General features: G+C 36.2%; 1 protein-coding gene across 2 annotated transcripts in view; it reads left to right on the top strand.

Annotated features, from left to right (window-relative positions):
- sra (RRM_RCAN_like domain containing protein Sra) overlaps positions 1-22,990 on the top strand; it is a 155,505-nt gene that overhangs the window by 29,540 nt on the left and 102,975 nt on the right. For both annotated transcript variants that reach the window (XM_090409652.1, XM_090409651.1), the window contains exon 2: positions 16,855-17,028. In XM_090409652.1, coding sequence (XP_090265778.1) covers positions 16,855-17,028 — 174 coding nt within the window. The remainder of the gene's footprint in view (positions 1-16,854; positions 17,029-22,990) is intronic.

The raw sequence follows: 22,990 nt of genomic DNA, 5'->3' as shown, positions 1-22,990 counted from the left end.
GTCAAAGTTGTAAACCATGAAATAGAACAAGTTACTTCATATGTATGTTGGAGCCAATTGTTATCCTTTGAGGATTGCCAAAGAAAAGAGATTGAATGAAGAATTTGCCTTGGATGGATAGCTTATGGGAAAATGAGAGACATTCAGAAGTGACATCCCTATGAGTCTAAAAAGGAAAGCTTTTGACCAGTGCATACTTCCTGTCCTAACATACAGAGGAGAAACATGGACTTTAACAGAAGCTCTAAAAAAAAAAAGCTGAGAACAACACAACATCACATGGAGAGAAGTATGCTAAAAATAACATTAAGAGATAGGAAGACAAATATCTGGATAAGATCTCAAACAGGCGTCGTGGATATTGTAAAATACATTAAACAGGCTAAGTGGAGATGGGCTAGCCATATTGCCAGATGTAGTGATGGGAGATGGACTAGAAAAACAATAGTGGAGACCAATGGATGGAGCAAGACAAAGAGGAAGACCGAGAAGAAGGTGGAGGGATGAACTGGAACAAATTGCAGGAGTTGAGATTGATGGGAGAGGCAGATCATGGGGGAGACCTTCGTCCAACAGTGGACAGAACCAAAAGGTTGAAGAAGAAGAACAAAAGATCACACGACTCAACGACAAAGGCAAGCCGAAGATTATTGAGTTGAAATGCTGATTCTCTTCAACCGAATTCCAAAATATCTGAAACTGCCATAACAGCATTCATTATCTATTTCTTAGTTTTCAACTTTTTCATGTGCAAGGTATATGCAAAACTTTTTAATTTCTTTTTCCATAAAGTAAAATCAGGGGTGCGAGATATAAGCGAGTGCGAGTTATATTCGAGTAAATACGGTACATCTAATGGTATCCCATTCCACACACACACTACATGCCATGAGAAGAAATTTTATATCTTGCATGCATCTTTCCCATACTGTTAGCCAGGGATGATCGATGTGTGATGTATGAGATCCCCTTGTTCTTCATCCTGTATCTATTCTTCAAACTTGAAGCTTACTTTGTCCTGATATGCATTTCCACAGGTCATTATCATCTTGGTTTTTTATGTGGCTCCTTTCCATGAAAGATTTTTGAAAATCTATAGCACATGTACCATGGGTTATATAGAAACACTGCTTAGAATAAGTCAATGATCCCCACCACCACCACCATGGGCAAGGTGCATCATGCCAGAAGGGAACTAACTGAGTTTGAAAGTGGCATTGTGATAGGATGTCATGTTACAGACCTATCTGTTTCTGTTTGGCAAATTGGGTCATCTCAGATCAACAATCAGTGATACCATACTGATATGGAAGCACAGGGAGTCCACTGCCAAGTACTACCCATAGTGGACTGCTTACCACACTCAACGAACGGCCAATGAATGGTGTTATTTACATATTATCATTCATTGGCCAACACGTTGAATGCAGAGTTCCGGGCATTGACTGGAACACAAATCTGCATTAAAATATTCAGAACCAAGGCTCTACTCAGTGTCCATGGAAGAACTGCAATATACAAGCCCCATAATACCCAAATCAACATGCAGCATTGTCTTCAGTGATGCAAAGAGGGTGTACAGTGGGAAGTAGAAGCTTGGAAAGTGTTATGGAGCAACGAATTATGCTACACTCTACTGAGCAGATGGATGGATGGGTGTGGGTGGTGCAGATGCCCAGTGAACATCTTGCCAAAATGCATAACCCTAATTATGAAATTCAAAGGTGGCAATGTGATGGTGTGGTCCTGGTTTGGCCTCAGACCTCTGTTTTTTTGTGGTGCTAGGAACATTGAACTCCAATAGGTATCTGAACATTCTGAGCAATGCAGTGCTTCCTACTTTGTGGCATTTCTGTGGAACTGACCTTTGTCTCTTTCAGCAAAACAATGCACCATGTCATAGAGCTCTGCTGCTGTAACTGCATGGCTTGTGGACATGAACATCACCACACTTGACTGGTCTCCACAGAGCCCCTGATATCAACCCTATTGAACATCTGTGGGATGAGCTGGAATGTCGGGTGAGGTCAAAGAACGTCCACTCCACAACAGTCCAGAACCTTATTAAATGCCTACAGGAAGAATGGTCCAAAATTACCAAAATTATTGTCCCCTTGTGGAAAGTGGAAAGTATGCCCCATAGGATTGCTGCAAGTTTTTGCAGTGAAAGTAGGTCCTACATCTTATTAAGGTGGGTGCCATGGCTGTTTGTTCCTCGTGCTATGGTGTTTGCTGACTTCTTTCCAAGCAGTGTATACAGTCGTAGCTAGAGCTTTTGTTGCCCGGGACGGTCCCTGAGTTTGCCCCCCTTCTCAATACACACCAAAAATACTACAAAAAAGTCAGAAAGATGTATAGCATTTCTGACAATCTGAGGCTTAGTCACCATCACCACTGGTCAGATTGGCAGGCATTTTCGCCGCAGCTCCCTAATCGCCATAAACTCCCAAACGTGCAGCAGTATGATAGATTTGTTTAAATCTAGACTCTAGACCAGGGATGGGCAACTTTTTTAAGTGTGCGTGCCAAAATCGCCAAATCTTTGATGCAAAATTTTCTCACGTGCCAACCAAAATTTTGGGGAAAATTATTATTTGGTGTCTTTTAAGTATTGGGAAGACCTTTTTCAAATAATCAAAAATCACACTAGAATGGTAAAATCAAAGAATATCGTAAGACTGATTATTGTATGTCATGTAAGATTGAATGAATGTAAAAATTAGTGACGGGATTTTTACTTAAAAGTAGTTCTACCCTGTTGATAGCGTGAATATTTTTATTTGCATTTAAGTGTAATTCTAGCTGCTATATAAAGCTGCACAATTTAAAGCAGCTAGGGGGGGATCTGAGATGAAACAAAAGATACAAGTTAATGGAGCTGATATAGAAAATGTAGAACAATTCACATATTTGGGAAGTAAACTGACATATGACTTGGACTGTAAAAAAGAAATAAAGATCAGGATTGCAAAGGGAAGAACAAATCTGAAGGTCATGGATAACATCTGGAAAAGTAAAGTGATCAGCCTGCAAACAAAACTAAGAGTACTGGAAACATGCATCTTCAGCGGTGTACTGTATGGCTCTGAAACATGGGTAATAAATAAGGAATCAAGAAAAAGAATTTTGGCATTTCAAAGAACTTGTTACAGGAAGATTCTAAGAATAGGATGGGTACAGAAAAAACTGTTTGGTATTTTGAGTGGTTTAAACAGAGAATGAGGTAGACCATACAGAGAATGGATAGATGATATAAAAGACTGGTGTGGAATGAGTGTACAAAAACTGAGACACTGTGAACTGGACAAAGAAAGGTGGAAGAAGATAGTGAAGCAGGCATCGAACATCAATGGGCAGTGAGCCCATGGTTCATGATGATGATGATGATTTTTAGCAGAAAACGATTGCAGAATCTAGAGAAAGAAAAACAGTGAACATTTTATTTATTTAGCATCAATGAGACTTCTGCTGCTGCTGCGTCACAAATGACAGATAATTTATATCAGGTTTATATTTTGTAACCTGTAGAGATATGCATGCATTACTAGTTTCATCTGTAAGGCTACTCCTGTTACAAGGATTTAACAAAGTTCATCACTGAGAACAATGATTCACAAGAATATGTAGATGCAAAAATGGATAATAATGCTGTTACAAGGGTTTTGAAACATACAAAAGTTTCGGGAATAGCATTCCAAGTTCTTAATACCTCTTTTTCTGCACTTCTCTCTGTTACTCTCATCTCTAATCGCTCCTTTTCAATATTTTCCAAGTCAGCTCTGAGGTCAACAAATTTCTGCTTCAAAATTGAGCTACTTTGAAAATCAATCAACTGCATTTCAAAAGCATCCATATTTATCCACAAAAACATCTGCAAGTTTATTTGAAGATGTTTTCATGTCCTGTAGTTTGAGGTTCAAGTCATTTAAATGTTCGTAAAAATCTGAAAAAAACATCAGTTTACAAACCTACTCAATGTCATACATTTCTTTATAACACATTTGTTGATTAGTCAAAAAGAGATTTATCTCATCCAGGCATTCAACAAATCGTTTCTGAACAAGACCTCAACTAAGCCAACAAAAACATAGTTGTACATTATTAGTCCTTTGTGCACAGAATCCACCTAATTCGATAGATTCTAAAATTGTCTTTTATTCAAAGCACGTGCAGAAATGTAATTAACAACCTTTGTTATTAATTACATTTCTGTAATTAGTAACCAAGTGCATCACTTCTTGAAGTTACTTTAGGCCAGCATTTACACATAAATTCTCCTAATGTAGGATGCAATGAAAAACCTATCAGTGGATGACCAACATATTTTGCAAACAAATTGACAAATCCTGCTTCCTTACCAATCATGCTGGGCTCACCATCTGTTGTGACGGATACCACTTTTGAAATATCAATTTGCCAAATAGATAATTTGTTCATAACTGCTTTACATATTTCAACCCCATTGATATGCTCAGGTAGTGTTACAAAGTTAATCCTCTCTTTGCATACTTCGTCATCCCTACAAAATCGAGCAAAGATTTGCAGCCTAGCTGACTATGTAATGTCTGTGCTCTCATCAACAATAGAAAAGAACTTACATGAAGCCAAATCTTTTGTTAATTGTTCTGCTGTATTCCTTTCCAACTTAAGTATTCTATCCTTGTTTTTCTACTCACAGACAATTCTTTAATGTGCTGAATAATTTTTACCTTTTCTGAAAGATGTCAAAAAAGGAAAGGAGCACATTCTTGCCATACTTCTTTAATATACTCCCCATCACTGAGTGGTTTTCCATGTTGGGCAATAACTTTTGAAACCTCAAAACTAGCAGCAACTAAGTTGGAACTAGGCCTACCTGAAATAAATTTCATCAACGTATTGGACTGTTTTTTTGTCTTGCTCAGTTCACGAGAAATTCTCTTTGTTCTTGCTCACTTTTATTACTTAATTTCTTATGAACAGTTTCAGAATATCTCTTTACAGAAAAACTTTTTACAAATTTACTTTTTACTTTTTACAAAAATTTACAAATAACTGATTCCGCACATAAAATGCATCATGCTTTATTATCTTTCTTAATCATGCCAAATTTTTCAGTCCAGTATTCTTTAAATTGTCTAATATCCTTTTCATTTGAATGTCTGTTTCTTTGCTGATGGTTGTGAAATTCTGCTCAATCTGTGAAGAGCAGGAAGCAAATAAATAAATGTGTGTGTGTGTGTGTGTGTGTGTGTGTGTGTGTGTGTGTGTGTGTGTGTGTGTGTGTGTGTGTGTGTGTAAGAAAGCAATTAAATAATTGCTTTCTTCATACAGCTTTTAACTTTAATGAAAATCAGATTATGGGGTGTAAAAAAATGTGGGAAGAGACATACAGACACTGATAAAAATTATAATTTGGACTTGAAAAATCTCATCATAATCACTCTCTGCATATACCAACCAAGTTTAAGCAAACCAAAAATTAGTACAATTTTAAGCCAACCTACACACATGCAAATGAAAGAGAAAGGTATGCATGTAATCTAATCATGTGCTGATAACACTTCATAATCCTGAATATTGATAATACATTTCACTTAGCTTTAAAAATAACTTACCATATTTACTCGCACCCCTGATTTTACTTTACGAAAAAAGAAATTGAAAAGTTTCGCATATACCTAGCACAGGAAAAAAAAAAAAGTTTAAACACATTTCAGGATGATAGTAACTTGCTTTCCATGATAAACCACATGCCCTCCCCAGTAGCCACTAGTGACTGCAGACACAAGTAAAAACAGGTCATTTTATTATATCACTGAATAAGGTACAGAGACATTTTCAGTCTGTGTATATATTTCTCAACAAATAGTGCAATTAGAGACAAATGGGATAAAAATGGCACTAACAAAATAATTCACATGTCCTCTTCCCACAGAAACTATGTTATTTAGACTCAAGCAAAACCATATGTTGCACCAGCAAACACTGTATCTAACTAAAAACTAGATGTATGAGAGTCTTTTCCCCCAGCTTAAATGCAAGGCAGCAATAAATATAAATGGAAAGTGTAAATTAAAATTCGTAAATGTGTTAAAACTAAGAAATATATTTTGAATATTTTTATGGCAGTTTCAGATATTGAATTTGGTTGAAGAGAATTAGCATTTCAATTCAAAAGTTGTCAGCTTGCTTTCATGTTTGACTCATGCGATCTTTTGTTGATACCACACCAGTCATATGCACGTCTTCATAGCTGCTCTATCTTTACTGGCCTAGTACCATAGCTGTCTGTTCATTAGTCATTTGTGAAGGATTGTTCATTAAGTATCTCAAGTCTTGTAAATTACTGTAATTTTTGCTTGAAATAACGGGAAAGAAGATGGCGCTATTTGGGTAGGATGCACACAAGGAAATTGCCTCTAGACAGGAAATAACAATAGCAATCATGGTGCAAGATATATCCAGGGATTTTACGAAAAAAAACTGAAAACTTTATGTGGAGATTTTCAGGAAACTTTTCCGAATATCTCCCCAAATATCTCACACTACGATTTTTAGTTTTAATTTTGGGGGAAAAAAGTGCGAGTTATATTTAAGTAAATACGGTATGTTTATGGCAATGTAAAGGAAATTTGCTTTTATATCTAATAAGTTAAACATATTAATTGACAATAAATACTTCCAATCCATATTTTAATGACTTACGATTTAATAAAATCCAAATCCACATATATACACACTTTAGAAAACGGATACATTCTTTACAAAACACGAAAAGATATATCAAATGATGGTAAAGGAGTCATGCCACATCTGGCTGCCTGACAAATGATGCAACAACTGATCTGGATGAAACTTGTACACCAGTATATATCTGAGATAGATGGCTTGGAAATGGGATCTTTGTTTCTTATTTTCTTATTACTTATTATTACTAAAACAGTTGGTAGGGTTTGCTTCTTTATTGCATTTTTATTTGGTATCGCTGTACTTAATAAAATTGTATTATATTAAGTTAAGATATACAAGTCAGCGAAGATGTTTGAAATGTATTTATATTTTAAGATGAGCCCTGGGTTGTGTGCCGGAAAAAAGTCGTTGGCATACCACACATGCCAAGGGTTGCCCACCCTGCTCTAGACTAACCATAGATAAAGAATACAATAAATGTTTTCACTGGTTTCGATAACGACCCAAATGATATAAATGTGTAACAGATTAAAAAAAACTAATGATGAATCAGGCATTTTAGCATTTTTTAGGGTAAAAATGGAATCATGCTTGTTAATTTGTATACACGAATCAAAAAGGTTAAGCAAAAACCCTAATATAATAGGGAACTACAGAAATATTATTATTACTGGGACCCTAAAACCCTGTCGATGGCCTTAGTTATACGTAAAATTAGAAGAAGGAAAAAAATAACAATACATTTTTGCAAATGTGTACTGACTGCGCAGTGCCTGTTGCTAAGATGCAGCTGCCACGGTATAAGCAATACCCAATAAAGCAATCGCCTGACCATGCGTTTTATTGTTTTATTTTTAAGAATTTGAATTATAGTATGATAGAGAAATGTAACGCATTTTGTTATATTTTATTTATTTTAGTTGTAAGTATAGCTGTTAAAAAAACAATTATTATTTAAGTAATAAAAATTATTAATTTAACATAAATAAAAGAATCGTCGACAAATAAAATTGTCTCACGTTAAACTCCAAAAAAAGTGCCGCCCAGGGTGGACTGCCCCCTTCCCAGCTACGCCACTAAGTGTGTGTGTGTATGTGTGTATATATTTTGTGTGCATGTGTATAATCTATACACATGCACACAAAAAGTATGTAAAATTAATGTTAAAAAACCTTAGGTCACCCATTTTTTAATGGGTGAGGATTTTTTTTATTAATTTTATATATTTACTTTTTGTATTTATATATTTTTACATAGGCTGTAAACCCTGCTCTAGAGACTAAACATGGAGCTTTTCAAGCCACTCGACGCCCCCAATGGAGCAAAATTGGCCTTGCACTAGGCAATGAAATTCATCTCATGTCTAAAGAGACCTATCACAAACATTCCATGACTAAGGCAGAACTTGACCTTCAACTTGTTGGCTCTAGAGCAGTGCTTCCCAAACTTCTAGATGTCAGGGCCCCCTTTGCAAAAATTAAAATATTTCACGGCCCCCCTCGAAAAAAAATCGTAATAGAGATATATTATTATAATATTTATTGTATTTATATTCAATACAAAACATACACAGCGAATATTGCAAAAATCAAATGCATATATTACATTTTTTGCCTCTTACTGTTTGGTTCGACGAAGACGATGCGGGCTGTTTGGTAAAATATGAAATACTGTCCTTTTTTTGAGTCTGTTTCTGCTTGTTCTTGGGAATTTTTTTTAATTTTTTATCAGCCACTTATCCATCTCGGTTAAATTTTTAACGTAGAATAGATCAAATAATATCACCACTTACCGATACTGGCACACCACAGACTGATAACATGAAATTAGTGAATATTACCTGAATAAGGGAATCCCCGGACCAGGAAATTGTTCTGTTTTGTGACTTTTCTCCCTTTACGGTAATTAAGCCTAATGCGAAACAGACAGCAAAGGCAGGGTTATTAAAAGGTGCATATGATTGGTGCGGTATTAACAAAAGATCGCGCAACCGAAAGATAAAAGCATAGCTGACAATTGAGTTGAAATGCTAACTCTCTTCAACCGAATTCCATATGTGAAACTGCCATAACATTCATTATATATATATATATATATATATATATATATATTACTTAACACTTTTTCGAATTTTAACACGTTCAGTCGAATTTTATTGCTGCCTTGGGAAATCGAACTCACACACATCTAATTAATAACAATAGTTTTTAGTTAGATACTGTGTTTGCCCATGCAACATATGGTTTTGTTTCAGTCTATACAGTTTCTGTATGAGGGGGACATGTGATTCATTAATTAGTGTTTTTATCCCAGTTGTCTCTAATTGCACTATTTGTTAAGAAATATATTACACAGACTCTTCATACCTTATTCACTGGCATAATAAAAGTACTTGTTTTTATTGCCTCTGCAGTATAGTGGCTGTTAGGGAGGGGTGTTGTTTACCACTGCAAGAGAGTTACTATCTCCCCACATGAACTTGTTTAAGCTTTTTTTCATATGTGAAGTATATGCGAAACTTTTATTGGTAACAGAAAACTAGCTCGGATGACAGTGATAATATAAAATGAGTTTTGATATGTATATAAAGTCAATATCAACAGTCCCTGATTATGAACGCGTGATGAAAGGGACAGGAAGATTTGGAGCTTCCCTGGAGAGCATTCGAAGTAACAATTAACCACTGCTTTGAAAGGAAACATTCATTAAGCGCCGAAATACGCCGGAAGCAAAGTTTGTGAACCAACACCAATGTGCGAATTTTTCCATTAAAATATAAAAAATAATAAAAAAAATTAATAAATAATAAAAGTTAAACACGTTTCTTTTAAAATAAAAAATCTACTTAGTCTTAAAACATTTTAAATTTGTTTTCATTATTTCATGGCCCCCCTCAACAAAACCTATGGCCCCCAAGGGGGAAGCAGCCCACAGTTTGGGAAGCGCTGCTCTAGATCAGTTACACCCCTACCACGGCCAGTATCTACTATCTCCTTGGAACCTATGCAAACATAAATGTGCATTGGAAATGGAGTCAATTAGAAAAGATCCAGTGGTTACTGGAATTGTGGAAATGTGGTCTTCAAAGTTGAGTAATTGTTCTAAAAATCAAAACATAAGATAATTCATCATAACATATTAATAATAGAATCACTTACATTAATTTAAATGTCTTTATTTGTAAAATTTTTGGCTAAGTTTCTTACAAGTCTCTTTCCATCCAGTTTGCAAACTTAATACCTTCTTCATCTCTCCTAATGACAAATATCCTCCTCTTTCTTATCCTGGAGCTTACAGAATCCTCTACTCTTTCAGCTTTGCTATTATGGACAGACTGATGATTCTTCACAAATTCATCTTGAAGAACATCAGGATTACAATTCACTTAAATAACCCAACAAACCTAGTTTATCAGGCCATGCATTATCTACAAAACACAGGAGATTCAGCAGAACAACACCAAAGTGTTACACAAAACTTATTTTCTTCTGGAAACACTGTACAAGACAGCTTTGAAGCACACATTCACAACCTAAACCTGAACAAAAAACGATTGGCTAAAACTTTCTCAATTTTGGGGAGTGATGCTGAGTAATACTTGCTATTCATATGTTCTTTAATTTGTAATTCATATTGTTTATATTTAAAAATAATTTATTAACTAAATTATTTTATTGTAATTTATTTTGGATATATATTAATGCAGAAGGAGCTATTCTCCTACAGCCAATAGTGCACATATCATGCACTTTCAATTGAATTGTTCTCTTTTTTGTGTTTCCTATAATTATATTCACAGTGGCTATGAAACTTAGTGGAAAATTTTACAAATAAAGGCATTAAATTAACTTAATGATTCTGTTATTAATATGTTATGATGAAAGTTGAGTAACGTATGGAAGAGTTGTAAGATCTCCATACAAGTAGGTAAAGAGAACCTTACTATTATAGACACAAGTGAGATTTTAGTGTATAGAGCAAGCTACCAGCGTGTTGTGACTGCATTTTGCAGTAAATGATTTTAAAGAAGACAATATTTAGGCATGTGACCTGGAAGAGACTTCCTCAAAAAATCTTCAACTCCCTGGAAGCATACTTAATAATAATAATAAATATATTCCCAATAAATTGCAAATGCATTTTTGTCATTTTTACATTTTGCCATTTTTGAAGAAATCCTGAAGAAAATCCATTTTTGCAGAAAACCATTTTTTCCAAATAAATCGCAAAAATGACATATAGGATTTCTGTGCCTTTTTTTTCTATGGTCTGATTACTGTTTCAGATCCCCAGATCCAAACACCTGCTGTGGCCAGATAACTAAAACAATCCATAATTTAGGGTATAATTTGACAAAACACGTCACAGATAAGAATGGCACCTGTGCGAAGGAAAATGGCGGCCAGTAATGAAGGTTCGCCATCGTTATCAAAGAACGGTAGCATAAAAGAAATGAGTCGGTGTACTAGCTGTGAAATGTACGCTTTGCGGAGTGCGGTCGGAGTGTGGTTAGAAGATAAAGGATTGAATGTGTGTAGAAAATGCAGGGAGAATGCGGAATTGAAGTGTATTTCGGATCGTGAGTGTGATATTTTTGTCAACCTTCAGAATGAAGGAAACAGGGATATGACAAGAAACGGCAAGGTTGTACATGAAAATTGTGAGAGTGTGAATGTAGAAAGTGTGAATGATAGTATAAATGGTTTCTCAGAGAACAAAAAAGATGAGATAGATGCATTGAGTGAGATCGCGTTGTTGAATAGTGCGATAGAAAGAGCAAAACAGCAGCTAGAGTGCATGAACAAAAGTAGACTGAATGAACCAACCAATAATAAAAGGTATGACAGGAAAAATAGACGTATGAATGTGAACATGAACAAAATGAAGGATAGAGTGCTGTATGGAGACTCGTTAGTACGAGGTGTGTTAGTAGAGGATTTGACAAAATCATACCAACCTGGTGCGACCATAAAGGACGTAACTGCGTCTATTAGAGAGCAAAAGGAAAGGGTGAAAGAAATGATTGTTGTGGCAGGTACGAATGATTTGAAAGGAGATAAAATGGAAATGATAGAAGACCTGAATGAATTGTTTGAGGTAGCAAAAGAAAAGAGTGAGAGAGTTAGAATGATTAGTCTTTTGCCACGGTATGACAGTGAAATGTTTAAAAGGAGGGCTATAATTGCAAATGACTTTATGCGTGAGTTATGTATGACGAGTGGTGTGGAATTTGTGGATGTGTGGAGTGAGTTTGATGGGCGAAAGGATCTATATAAGATGGATGGCTTGCATTTGAATGGTTACGGTGTAAGAAGACTTGAGAAAGTGTTGCTGAATGTAGTGGATGTGCAAATTCAGGGAAACTAGATTTGTTAGGGGGGGGGAGTAGAGATACAGTCCTTATGGAGGCAGTTGAATGTAAGAATGAATATAATATGCCAGAGCAAATAAGGACAACAAATCTGAGTGGGATAGTTAATATAAGGCATCAAGGTAGGGTTGGGGCTAATGGGGGTCTTAAATTCATGTACATTAATACTAGGAGTATTAGGAACAAGAAGGAAGAGTTTTTGGCCATGGTTGGCACTTCCAGACCACAAGTTATAGGTATTAGTGAAACATGGCTGACTGTAGATGATATAACTAGTGGGATTGAATGTGATGGGTATAGTGTGTTCAGGAATGACAGAGAGAATAAAATGGGGGGAGGAGTATTGTTGATGACAGCTGATGAGCTCCAGCCAAGGAGAATAGAAGTTGAATTGCAGGATAGAGAAAAGAGCACATTTGAGGCCATTTGGTGTGAGATTGTGGCTAGCAGAACTAAATATACAATTGGGTGCTGCTATAGACCAGGTGATGGAAAAGATGGTGATGACAGTATGCACAAGCAAATAGAAGAAATGGGTGGAAGGAGGGTGATTATTATGGGAGATTTCAACTATGGTCGCATTGATTGGAGTGAGGAGAGGACACATGGGAGGAAGGAACTGGATTTTATGCGGTTATTAAGGGATAACTATCTGCGACAGCATGTAATGGAAAATACTAGGGGTCAGAGAGTACTTGACCTAGTAATTACATCTGAGGATTTGGCTGTAACAAATATGACCACATTGCCACCAATCGGTGAGAGTGATCATAGGGTCTTAACTTGGGAGGTGGCTAAAGGTGTAGAATTTTCAATTAAGACAGGATACATGTGGAATTATCGGGCTGGAAAGTATGACAAGCTTAGGAGTTTGATTGGTTCAGTGCCATGGCATGTACAACTGCAAGGACTAGAAGTTGATAGTGCATGGGAGGTAGTTAAGAAGTGCTTGCAAGAAGCAATGGCTGACTGTATACCTAGAGTCCGAATAATAAATCAAGTAGGGGTTAAATGGATGAATAACACCATTAAGCTTGAGTTGCAAAAAAAGAAACAACTATGGAGGGAATTTAAGGAGAAGGGTGACCGGCAGGCACATGAACGGTATAAAGCACAGGCCAGAAGGGTGACGAGTGTGGTAAGAAAAGCAAAAAAGGATTACGAAAGAACATTGGCCATGCAGGCTAAAGAGAATCCTAAACAGTTTTTTAGATATGTAGCAAGTAAAAGGAAAAATGTATATGGCAGATTGATTTTAAAGAATGCCGATGGTAGGGAGGTAACTGAATCAGTTGAGATAGTTGAGTTACTGAGTGAGCACTTTGCAAAAGTATATCATCCAGGTGGTGACATTGCAGAAACGAATAAACCAGTAGATTATACAGGAATTGTGGTTAATGAAGTGGAGGTGAGTAGTCTATTGCATAACCTCAATGTCAATACATCTGTGGGATTGGATGGTATACCAGCTCGTGTTGTACGAGAAGCAGCTAAAGAATTGTCAGTACCCTTGACCATTTTGTTTAATTTGAGTCTCGGGTCTGGGTTAGTCCCGAGCGGGTGGAAAGAGGGGAAAATAGTTCCACTGCATAAAGGTGGTTCCAAGACTGCTGTAGTAAATTACCGACCGATTAGCATATCAGGAATCATTGTCAAGGTTTTAGAGAAAATAGTCAAGAGGAAAATACAAGATTGGATAGAAGAAAATGGGATACTGTATCGGGGACAGCATGGTTTTGTGAAGGGTAGGTCATGCCTCAGTAACTTGCTCACGTATTATAACACAGTGATGGCTGAACTGGATAAGGGTAATGGGTTTACGGTGATTCTACTGGACCTTGCCAAGGCCTTTGACAGGATTCCACATGGAATTCTAATCAGTAAATTGCAGCATATGGGAATGGACATAGGGTTGGTGAGATGGGTAGGAGGGTGGTTGACGGAGAGATATCAGAGAGTGGTTTACTCGGGAGTAGAGTCCACAAGACGGCCTGTGACTAGTGGTGTGCCACAAGGATCTGTTCTTGGACCACTGCTGTTTAATTTGTTCATAAATGATATAGGAAATGATCTGAGAGGAACAGTTCATTTGTTTGCGGATGATGCGAAGTTGGGTAGGGCAATAGTGAATGCAGATGACATCAAAATTTTGCAGGATGATTTGGATAGATTGGAGGTCTGGGCTAAGGAGAATGGATGTCAGTTTAATGTGGCAAAATGTAAGGTTATGCATTTTGGGGTGAAAAGATTGGCGGCAGTTTACTGCATTGGTGGAACTGTGCTCCAGGAAATTGATGAGGCACGAGATTTAGGAGTGTTGGTAGATAAGGAATTGAAATTTAGGGGACACATTGCAAAAGTGACCAAAACAGCTCATCAAATCACTTGGTTGCTGAAGAATACGATGACAAGCAGGTTATTGTTCCTCTGTATCGAGCCTTGATAAGACCCCATCTAGACTACTGTGCTCAGATTTGGTCACCTAGGTTTCTTCTTGATGGGGAGGAGGTGGAGAGGATCCAGAGGCGAGTGACCAAGATGATAGCAGGTCTGTGGAATGAACCTTATGAGAACAGGTTGAGGATTTGTGGATTGCAAAAATTGGTTGATAGGCGGAGGAGGGGAGATATGATTGAGACATTCAAATTACTGAAGGGTTTCTATAAAATTGATTCAGAAGATATTTTTGAGAACAGGGCTGGTTGTGGGAGGACTAGGGGACATCCATGGAAACTGGGCAAAAGTGTGGTTAGTAAAGGTGTTAGAGCTGGGTTCTTTACTTTTAGAGTAGTGAATGAGTGGAATGCGCTCCCTGAGTCTGTGGTGGATGCTATGACAGTGAATGAGTTTAAGGCGAGGTATGATAGATACTGTATGAATGTCAAATAGTTGTGATGAATATGATTTGGGGCCTCCCTCGATGAGTCCAATGACTCCCTGGAGTTGCCCGTAATAATAGTAATAATAATAATAATAATAATAATGAAAATGACCGAAATTGTATCCAAGCCCTGGTTTTTTAACATCTGCAAAGCAGTTCTAGATAAAAATTCAGCATTTCAATGTCTCAAGTCAAAAACTCCATCTTTTCACTCATCCTACACTATATCCCAAAACAAGTGTAAGAAAATCATCAACAAATCCAAAATGGACTTTTCATTTTCTTACTAAGACTGTTGAGCATAACCTCTTTCCTTTTTTGTCTCCAACTCTTACACACATCCTGATAATACCATGGTGATATTACTTCCAATTCTTGTATGGACAAACCAAGCAGATCATTTCCTGTTATACTACAAACTGCTCATAGCATGTCATCTTTGATCTTTTACCAGAAGAATATCAGAAAACTTCTCAATAGTCTTGGTTCTAAAATCTCTTCAATCTGTAGGATACTATTCCTTCGAGTGTGCTAAAGGCATATGCTCAGGAATAACACACACCCTATATCTATTATACAAGCGCTTTCACTGTCTGACCTCAGACATCGATACTCTCAAAAATAATAGAGAAGGTTATTAATGGCCAGCTTCTTCACTACCTGGAGACTCATTATTTTATTTATTCATATGGTTCCTCCATCTTCCCATAGGACTGGTTGAGCCCTCCTAACGAGGGATTAAGCATGTATTTTATGACTGTAGATCCGTAAATCTTGCAGACCATTTGTTGGTTTTGGTGATTAGTTGAAAGAAATACTCTTGGGCATACTGCCCATCTGAGGGTACCCAATCTACTGGCCACATTAAGGCCTCAACAGAGACCCCCAAGCCACTACTGACCTCCCTCCCCCCTGTCCAGGCCATGATCTGGCTGAATGTTGCAGCATAATTATCCACCAACTGATTGGGCATCACATTCTTCCCCATGTACTTCTGATGGTTGGCCTGCAGAACTTCTTTACTGCTGTAAAGCACTGTAAGCAGTAACATATTAATGTTATATATAATGCATGTGCATAAAAAGCATATTTTTATTGCTTTTTTAACTCACGATCTTCAAATGGAGAGGTTTGGGGTATTACTCATACTAAAGGGAGGGGAAAGAATAGAAACAAACTTTTGCTCTGAAGACCAAACTTAGCATTAGCCATACCCAAGCTTTCAGTAAGCAAAGCAGTGGTGTTTCACTGGGCAATGAAGATCATCTGCCATCTAGTATAGCTAGCATTTATTCTAACTAGGAAAGTATCTTAAGGAAATGTTTTGAGAGTTCATCAGTCTCTTTTGTGGGAATATACCACACTGTGAAAAAGTGGGTTTGAATAATGACTGGGAGAGGTTATTTTGTGCTTTATCTGCCCATTATTGGCCTATAATTATGCCCGTGATTTTTGGTATTTTGCTTCATGAAACTGGGGTTATGCAGACAGAATTGAAGTGTCACTGATCACTGCAAAGGTGGTGTAAACACAGGATAGCAGTAATGCTCAGAATGTGCATCCAAAATAAAGAAAATGTGGTGCTGTTTTACAAGGACTTTTGATCGCCTCTCTACTACTTACATGTATTTCAGTTTAATTCTTGGAAGCTAACAAGGAGGACTAGATTTTTTCTTGCATTGGGTTACCAGTGAAAAAATAATGGGAGAGCAGAGTAGAGTAGCTTACCATGACTCTTGGACTTCTGGAGATTTAAATATTATAAACATTGTAAAAATATTATAAATTGTTATTATATATTAATGTATTAATATTATATATAAAATCATTGTAAAAATATTATAGATAAAATCATTGTAAAAATATTATAAATCATTATTATATATTAATGTTATATATAATGCATGTGTATTTTTATTTTTTAACTCAGGAAAGCTTTGAGGATCTTTTCCGGAATTTTGAAGAAGGTGTTACATTCCAATACTTCAAAAGCTTCCGGCGAGCTCGAGTAAATTTTGAAGATCCAGGATCTGCTGCTAAAGCTCGAATTCAGTGTCACCAGACAAGAATTGGGGATAGTATTATGAACTGTTATTTTGCTCAGGTATTTTGCCTTTGTGGTTTATGAAGAAATGGGATTATGTGAAAGTTATGCACTGATTTCATTTTTCAGTAACACAAAACTCTTAAATACTTTCTTTGGCTAATGCACATACCTAAAGATGGTTGCAACATTTACATTAGGTTGCATGTTTTGATTTTCTTTGTGGGTGTGATTTGATTTCTTTCCTCTGTTGTTCACCTGTGGTCAGCATTCATTATGCCAAAATTATGGAGACATTTGTTACTCCAGGTTGAAATAACAACTGTGCAATTTAAAATAATCCAAACTAATTAAGGGAATAAGCATGAATCTGGAAGAAGGCGCTGTGGAGGCAGCACAAGATGAATAATCAATTGCATGAAGAGTATAAAGAGCAAGAAAAATGCAGTATGAGCAGAAATTAACATATCGGGCTAAGAAAAATTCTAGAGAGGTTTTTTTTTTTTTTTACAATATGTGGCAAGTAGAAAGAAGAAGAAGAATTATAGCATAATGATGATTATGGATGAAAAGAGTAGATTGGTAACTACTGCAGAGGACATAGTTGAGGTATTCAGTGAGCAATTCAACAGGATGTTTCATCCCTATTAATGTGAAATCATGAGAAGCTCAACTGTAGAGGAAATGGCAGAAGATGACACACTGGTGAGTAAGCTAGAGGTATATGAGGAGTTAAGTAAATTTGATGTCCATAAGGCAGTATGACAATGATATATCACCACAAGTCTGAAGGGAATGTTCCAAGGAGGTAGCATCAGCCTTGGTTTACCTATTTAAAAAGAAAGTCTTACAAATAGCACAACTCCCAAAGGATTAGGTGGGTAAAATTGTTCCACTTCACAAAGGTTGTTATAAGGCTGTGGCTACAAATTATAGGCCAAATCCATATATATCTGATGTTGTGGTTAAGTTATTTGGAGAGTTTAGTGAGAGGTAGGATACAAAAATGAGTTGATAACAGCAGTATTCTCTGTGGTTGTCTATCAGCATGGGTTTGTTAAAGAGAAGTTGTGCTTTACCGGCTTATGTACTATAAGCTGATGAATGTGTTGGAAAGGCAGATGCTCATGGTGTTTTACTTAGATCTTGCAAAGGTTTTTGATAAATTGCCACAAATATGCTGGTAACAAAATTGAAACTGGACAGATTTGTATAATAGACTAGCGAGGTGGATAGGTGATTGGTTGTCAGATAGGTATCAGTAAGTTGTGTATGGTGATGCATATCCTGAAAGAGAACATTTGCTAGTCGTGTGCACAGGGATCTGTTGTGGGACTGTTATTGTTCAACTTATATTGATGATATTTAGACAGATTTAACTGGAAATATGCAACTGTTTGCAAATAACGTAAAATTGGGGAGAACAATGAGGAGTCAAGTGGATGTTATGGCCTTTCAAGGAGGACTTGAGTAGATTTTATGAGTGAGCAAATGAGCAGAACTGTCAGTTCAGTGTCGCAAGATGTAAGGTTTTGAAATTTGGTAAGCAGCAATGAGATATACACTTGGTGGGAAAATTTTGAAAGGGGTAGAGGAAATGAGGATCTGTGAATGGTACAAGACAAGAACCATGAAATTCAGGGATCATATTGAATAAGTTAAGTCATTGCATCAGATTATGGCAATGAAGAGGACCTTGATTAGGGCTTTGATCAGACCTCATATGGAGTATTGACCAGATTTGGTCACCTGGTTATGATGGATGAAGGATATACTAGATAGGGTTCAGAGAAGATTCACTAATGTAGTAACTGGTCTTTGGAATGTGAGGTAAGATTCACAGATTGAGGAATGCAATTTGCAAAGCCTCATGAATAGGAGAAGGAGAGGATTATGATTGAGTCATGTAAGTTGGTCAGAAGTTGTTACCAGGTTAATGTGGAAGAAATTTTTCATAGAATGAAAGAGGACGGAGGGAGCAGAACAAGATGCCATCCGAAATTGAGGAAAGTTCTTGTAAAGGAGTGAAAAGCAGTTTCTTTGCATTGAGGGTGATTGGTGAGTGGAATGCATTGCTTAAAAGTATGGTTAATACAGACATAGTGAACGAGTTTAAAATACAGTTTAATGAGCTTTGTGTGTAACAGTATCTACCTCCTGTGATGAGGCTTGATTCTTGAAGGTCTGTCATTAATAATAATCTGAACTTTGCTAAGATTGTATCACCAACTCTATGCAACCTAGGTCAATGTAGAACTGAAGTGAATGGAAAGCACATCCTCTCAGCTTATGCTGATAACAACATTATCCTTGGAGACTTGTCAGGATGTTATAAAAACTACATCTAATTCAGTTAAGAGAAGTAAGCCTGTGGGCCATATCATACACAAAACTAAGTATGTATGCATTTTTAGGACCCATCAGCACTAATTTAACTTGTTTGTTGATAATTATATCCTTGAGCAAGTTGGATAATTTTAAATATTTAGGAATCTACATTTGCAGCTATAATGATGTGCATCAGGAGATAGAAAAGAGAGAATGAAGAAGGCCAATCATGAATATTTTGCAGTCTTACAGCTTCTAAAATCAAAACACTTATCAAGAAAATCCCCCAAAAAAAAGGTCTTAAGTTATCTACATTTGAAGTTAACCTTAAACCTATGGTTCTGAAAAATGGTCAAGAATAGAGTAAGATAACAGAAAAAACATTATGTTTGAAAGTATTGAAAACAAAATTTGGATCATCTTACAATCAAAATATTCGACATCTATGAATGAAGAAGTAATGAGGAACTACAAACCTGTTTCAAAAATATGCATGCTGTCATTTATAAGAAGTCGGAGAATTGAGATGTTTGGATGGTAGATGGATGGTTGATCAAATAAGTGCTTCCAAATAAATTAACAACGCCTGCAAGAAGACCCTAAACTGCATTAGATGGATATGGGAATGAAAGACCTAAAATAGCTGAATATTAACTCCAGATACACTAACTCCTGTGATGGAGAAACCTTGTGATAGCAGCATTAGACCTAAATGGTCCATGAAGCAGTTAAAGAAGAAATTATTAACATAAGAATATAAATTCTTGTCAAATATATATAAATATATATAAATTCTTGTCAAATATAATTCTTGTGTGTGTGAGCACATGCTCACACACATGCAAAAACATAAAACTGCATCAAAGGTGGAGTTCTCTTATAGATTGCTGGAAAATTATTGATATTAAATTAGTTTTAAAAGATGCTAGTTCAATGCTAGTAGCTTTAAGTGGTCATCCAAGAGCTGTTATTTTTTAAAGGTATTTATCCAAAATAAGGACTAAAGTTTAATTACTTTTTTTTTTTTTTTTTAGCCTAGAGTTTGGGATTTCTAGTGACTTTATGATTTGCTTGACCTTGATTCCTATTATTTAATTAAGAAATATAGTTGTCCTTTTGAAATGAAGTTATGTGTGGCTGAATGTGAGTATCCATTTTCTTGTGATTTTTAGGCCATTATTACTGTTGAGATTAGAGTGGTTGATTAGAATCTGACTAACTCCTTTAAAGTTGCATTTATACCATGTTTTGGTGTGATATAAGGAACAAGTGCCTTTGCAATCAGTCCTCTGAAGAGTGTTTCCAGGATTATAATCAGAAAGGTCTGATTTCTCATATTGAATTTGATACATCATTTGCACTCTTTTTTTCAGATATTGGAATTGTGCATCCTGTTTCACTTTAAGTGTAATGGTGGAGTGGAGTTATTGATTGATCTCATCCATCCCTTTAGGACGAGTAGAATCTCCTAAAGGGGTTTACAATGAATTTAATGTGGCCAGTTCATCACTAGTTGCTGCATTCCTTAAGGGCAATATTCATTACTGTGTCCATTTGTGTGTTCAAGCGACCAGTTTGCCTGTTCTGGTGGACAAAAAACCTGAGGTTCCTGGTGGAAAAAAAGAAAACCCTACCTCCATATGAGACTGGCTAATTCACCTTTTGTCGAAAGAGACCAGATAACAGTTCCTTGTTCATTCACAGGAATTGAACCAATGTCTGTTCGATCAAAGGGTTTCTTCTCTACTTACTGAGCTACAGAGGCTCTGGGGTGGAGTTATGGTGGTATTAGCGTATTTTTTTCAGGTATGTTAATGTATCACTATAATCAGTTTATTTTTAGGTTTGCTATCACAAAGAACTTTTTTGCTACAGTCAATGTTCTTAAATATAAATGTTTTCTGATAACATAAATAAATAAATAAATAAAATTGTCCATCAGAGCTAATAAGCATTGTTTTATTTTTAAGAGTGCTAATAACATGGGGGGGGGGGCATATAGGAAAGGATAGACATCATGAGAGAATTCATGTAGCAAATGTATCAGAAATGGAAGTGTGTTCTGGTCAGTTCAAGTGATGAATTGTATGTGTTTTGTGTTGTTTGTTCATCTGGTTGCGGGATATGATTAAAGTTGGGTGGTTGTGGAGCCAAATAATGAAAATATCATAGCCAAACTTTGGGTTCTAAAAGTGAAGCAGCTAGAAGTTGGCTATTGGAGAGGAGAGGATTGTGGCAAGAACATGGCTGTGCCTTCTTTTCGAAGATAAAAATTATTTTGCCAGAACATTGTATGCGGACAAAGAGGACTACAAGCAAAAATTTGTCCTGTAAAATAAAAAATAGCACTTGGATTGACACATTTGTGAAAGGGGTAGATATGTCAAAAGTAACTAATAAATCATTACTGTTGAGATTTTAATTTGGTATATGAAATATGTCTTTGTTTTATATCTTTAATTTATAAATACTTACACCAGAAGTCAGTAGTTTCAAATAATTAGTCATAACATCGGAAAATAGGAGTAATTAGTTTGTATTTTGAAGTACAGTAGCCTCCATAATTTGCCACATTGGTTTAATTACTTGCTATTAACATACTCTATTTTCCTGATCAAATAAGTTTTAGAATTCTTTTTTTTTCTTGTTAAATATTATACAAGAAATGTTTGCACAATATAGTAGAGATGTATAATACATTACCAAAAAATGTTTATTATATTTGAATAATCTCTTTGTAGAAGTGTACTGATATAAATTTCAGTTTAATTTTCGTGGTGTTTGCTGCTCTGTTTTCACTGTTTTCTTCAGTAATATTCAGTAAGACAGAACATTTCATAAATGTTCTAGAATAGTTTCTAAGAATACTTAAATAAAATAATTAGGCAAGCCTTTGGCTCTTTATTTTAGTAAAAAAAAAGTTTTCCTTTGTCTAAATGTTGGCTTAAAATTAAAAAATATTGTGAACCACTCAAACATCTGAATCGTGAAAATTTAAATATTTCACAACTTTACAACTGTAAAACTAACTTACGCAACTAAGGAAAAGGTCCTTGGATTCCTTGGTGTCAAGTAATAATAATTTACAAAATTTTTCACTTAATCTATATACATTTTCAGTGAAATCTTTATCACCCGGTTTCTGGAGTATTTTTGCAATATTTAAGTATTATACACACATGCACTGCTTGGAAAGAAGCTAACCGACACCATAGTCTGAGGAACAAACAGCCGTAGTGCCTACTTTAAGATGTAGGACCTCCTTTTGCTGCGATGACTTCAACAATCCTATAGGGCATACTTTCCACAAGCATACAATAGTGACCAATGGGAATTTTGGACCATTCTTCCTGTATGCATGTAATGAGGTCCTTGATGGTTGTGGGGGTAGACATCCCTTGACCTCACACAACACTCCAGTTCATCTCCCAGATGTTCAGTAGGGTTGAGATCAGATTTCTGTGGAGGCCAATTAAGTGTGGTGACATTCATGTCCCAAACCACACAGTTACAGCAGTAGCGTTATGACACTGTTCATTGTCTTGCTGGAAGAAAGAATAGTTCTGTAGAAATGTCACAAAGTAGGAAGTGATTCATTGTCCAGAATGCAATGCTTACTACTTTGTGATGCTTAATTTGAGTGAACAGTGAACTCTGAGATACTTCTCAGAGTTCACTGTTCACTCAAATTAAG

The sequence above is a fragment of the Typopeltis vanoorti genome, chromosome 19 (assembly GCF_054136105.1).
Source record: "Typopeltis vanoorti isolate ZY-2024b chromosome 19, IOZ_Tvanoo_1.0, whole genome shotgun sequence".
NCBI lineage: Eukaryota > Metazoa > Arthropoda > Arachnida > Uropygi > Thelyphonidae > Typopeltis > Typopeltis vanoorti.
This window is presented reverse-complemented; position numbering and strand designations above follow the sequence as displayed.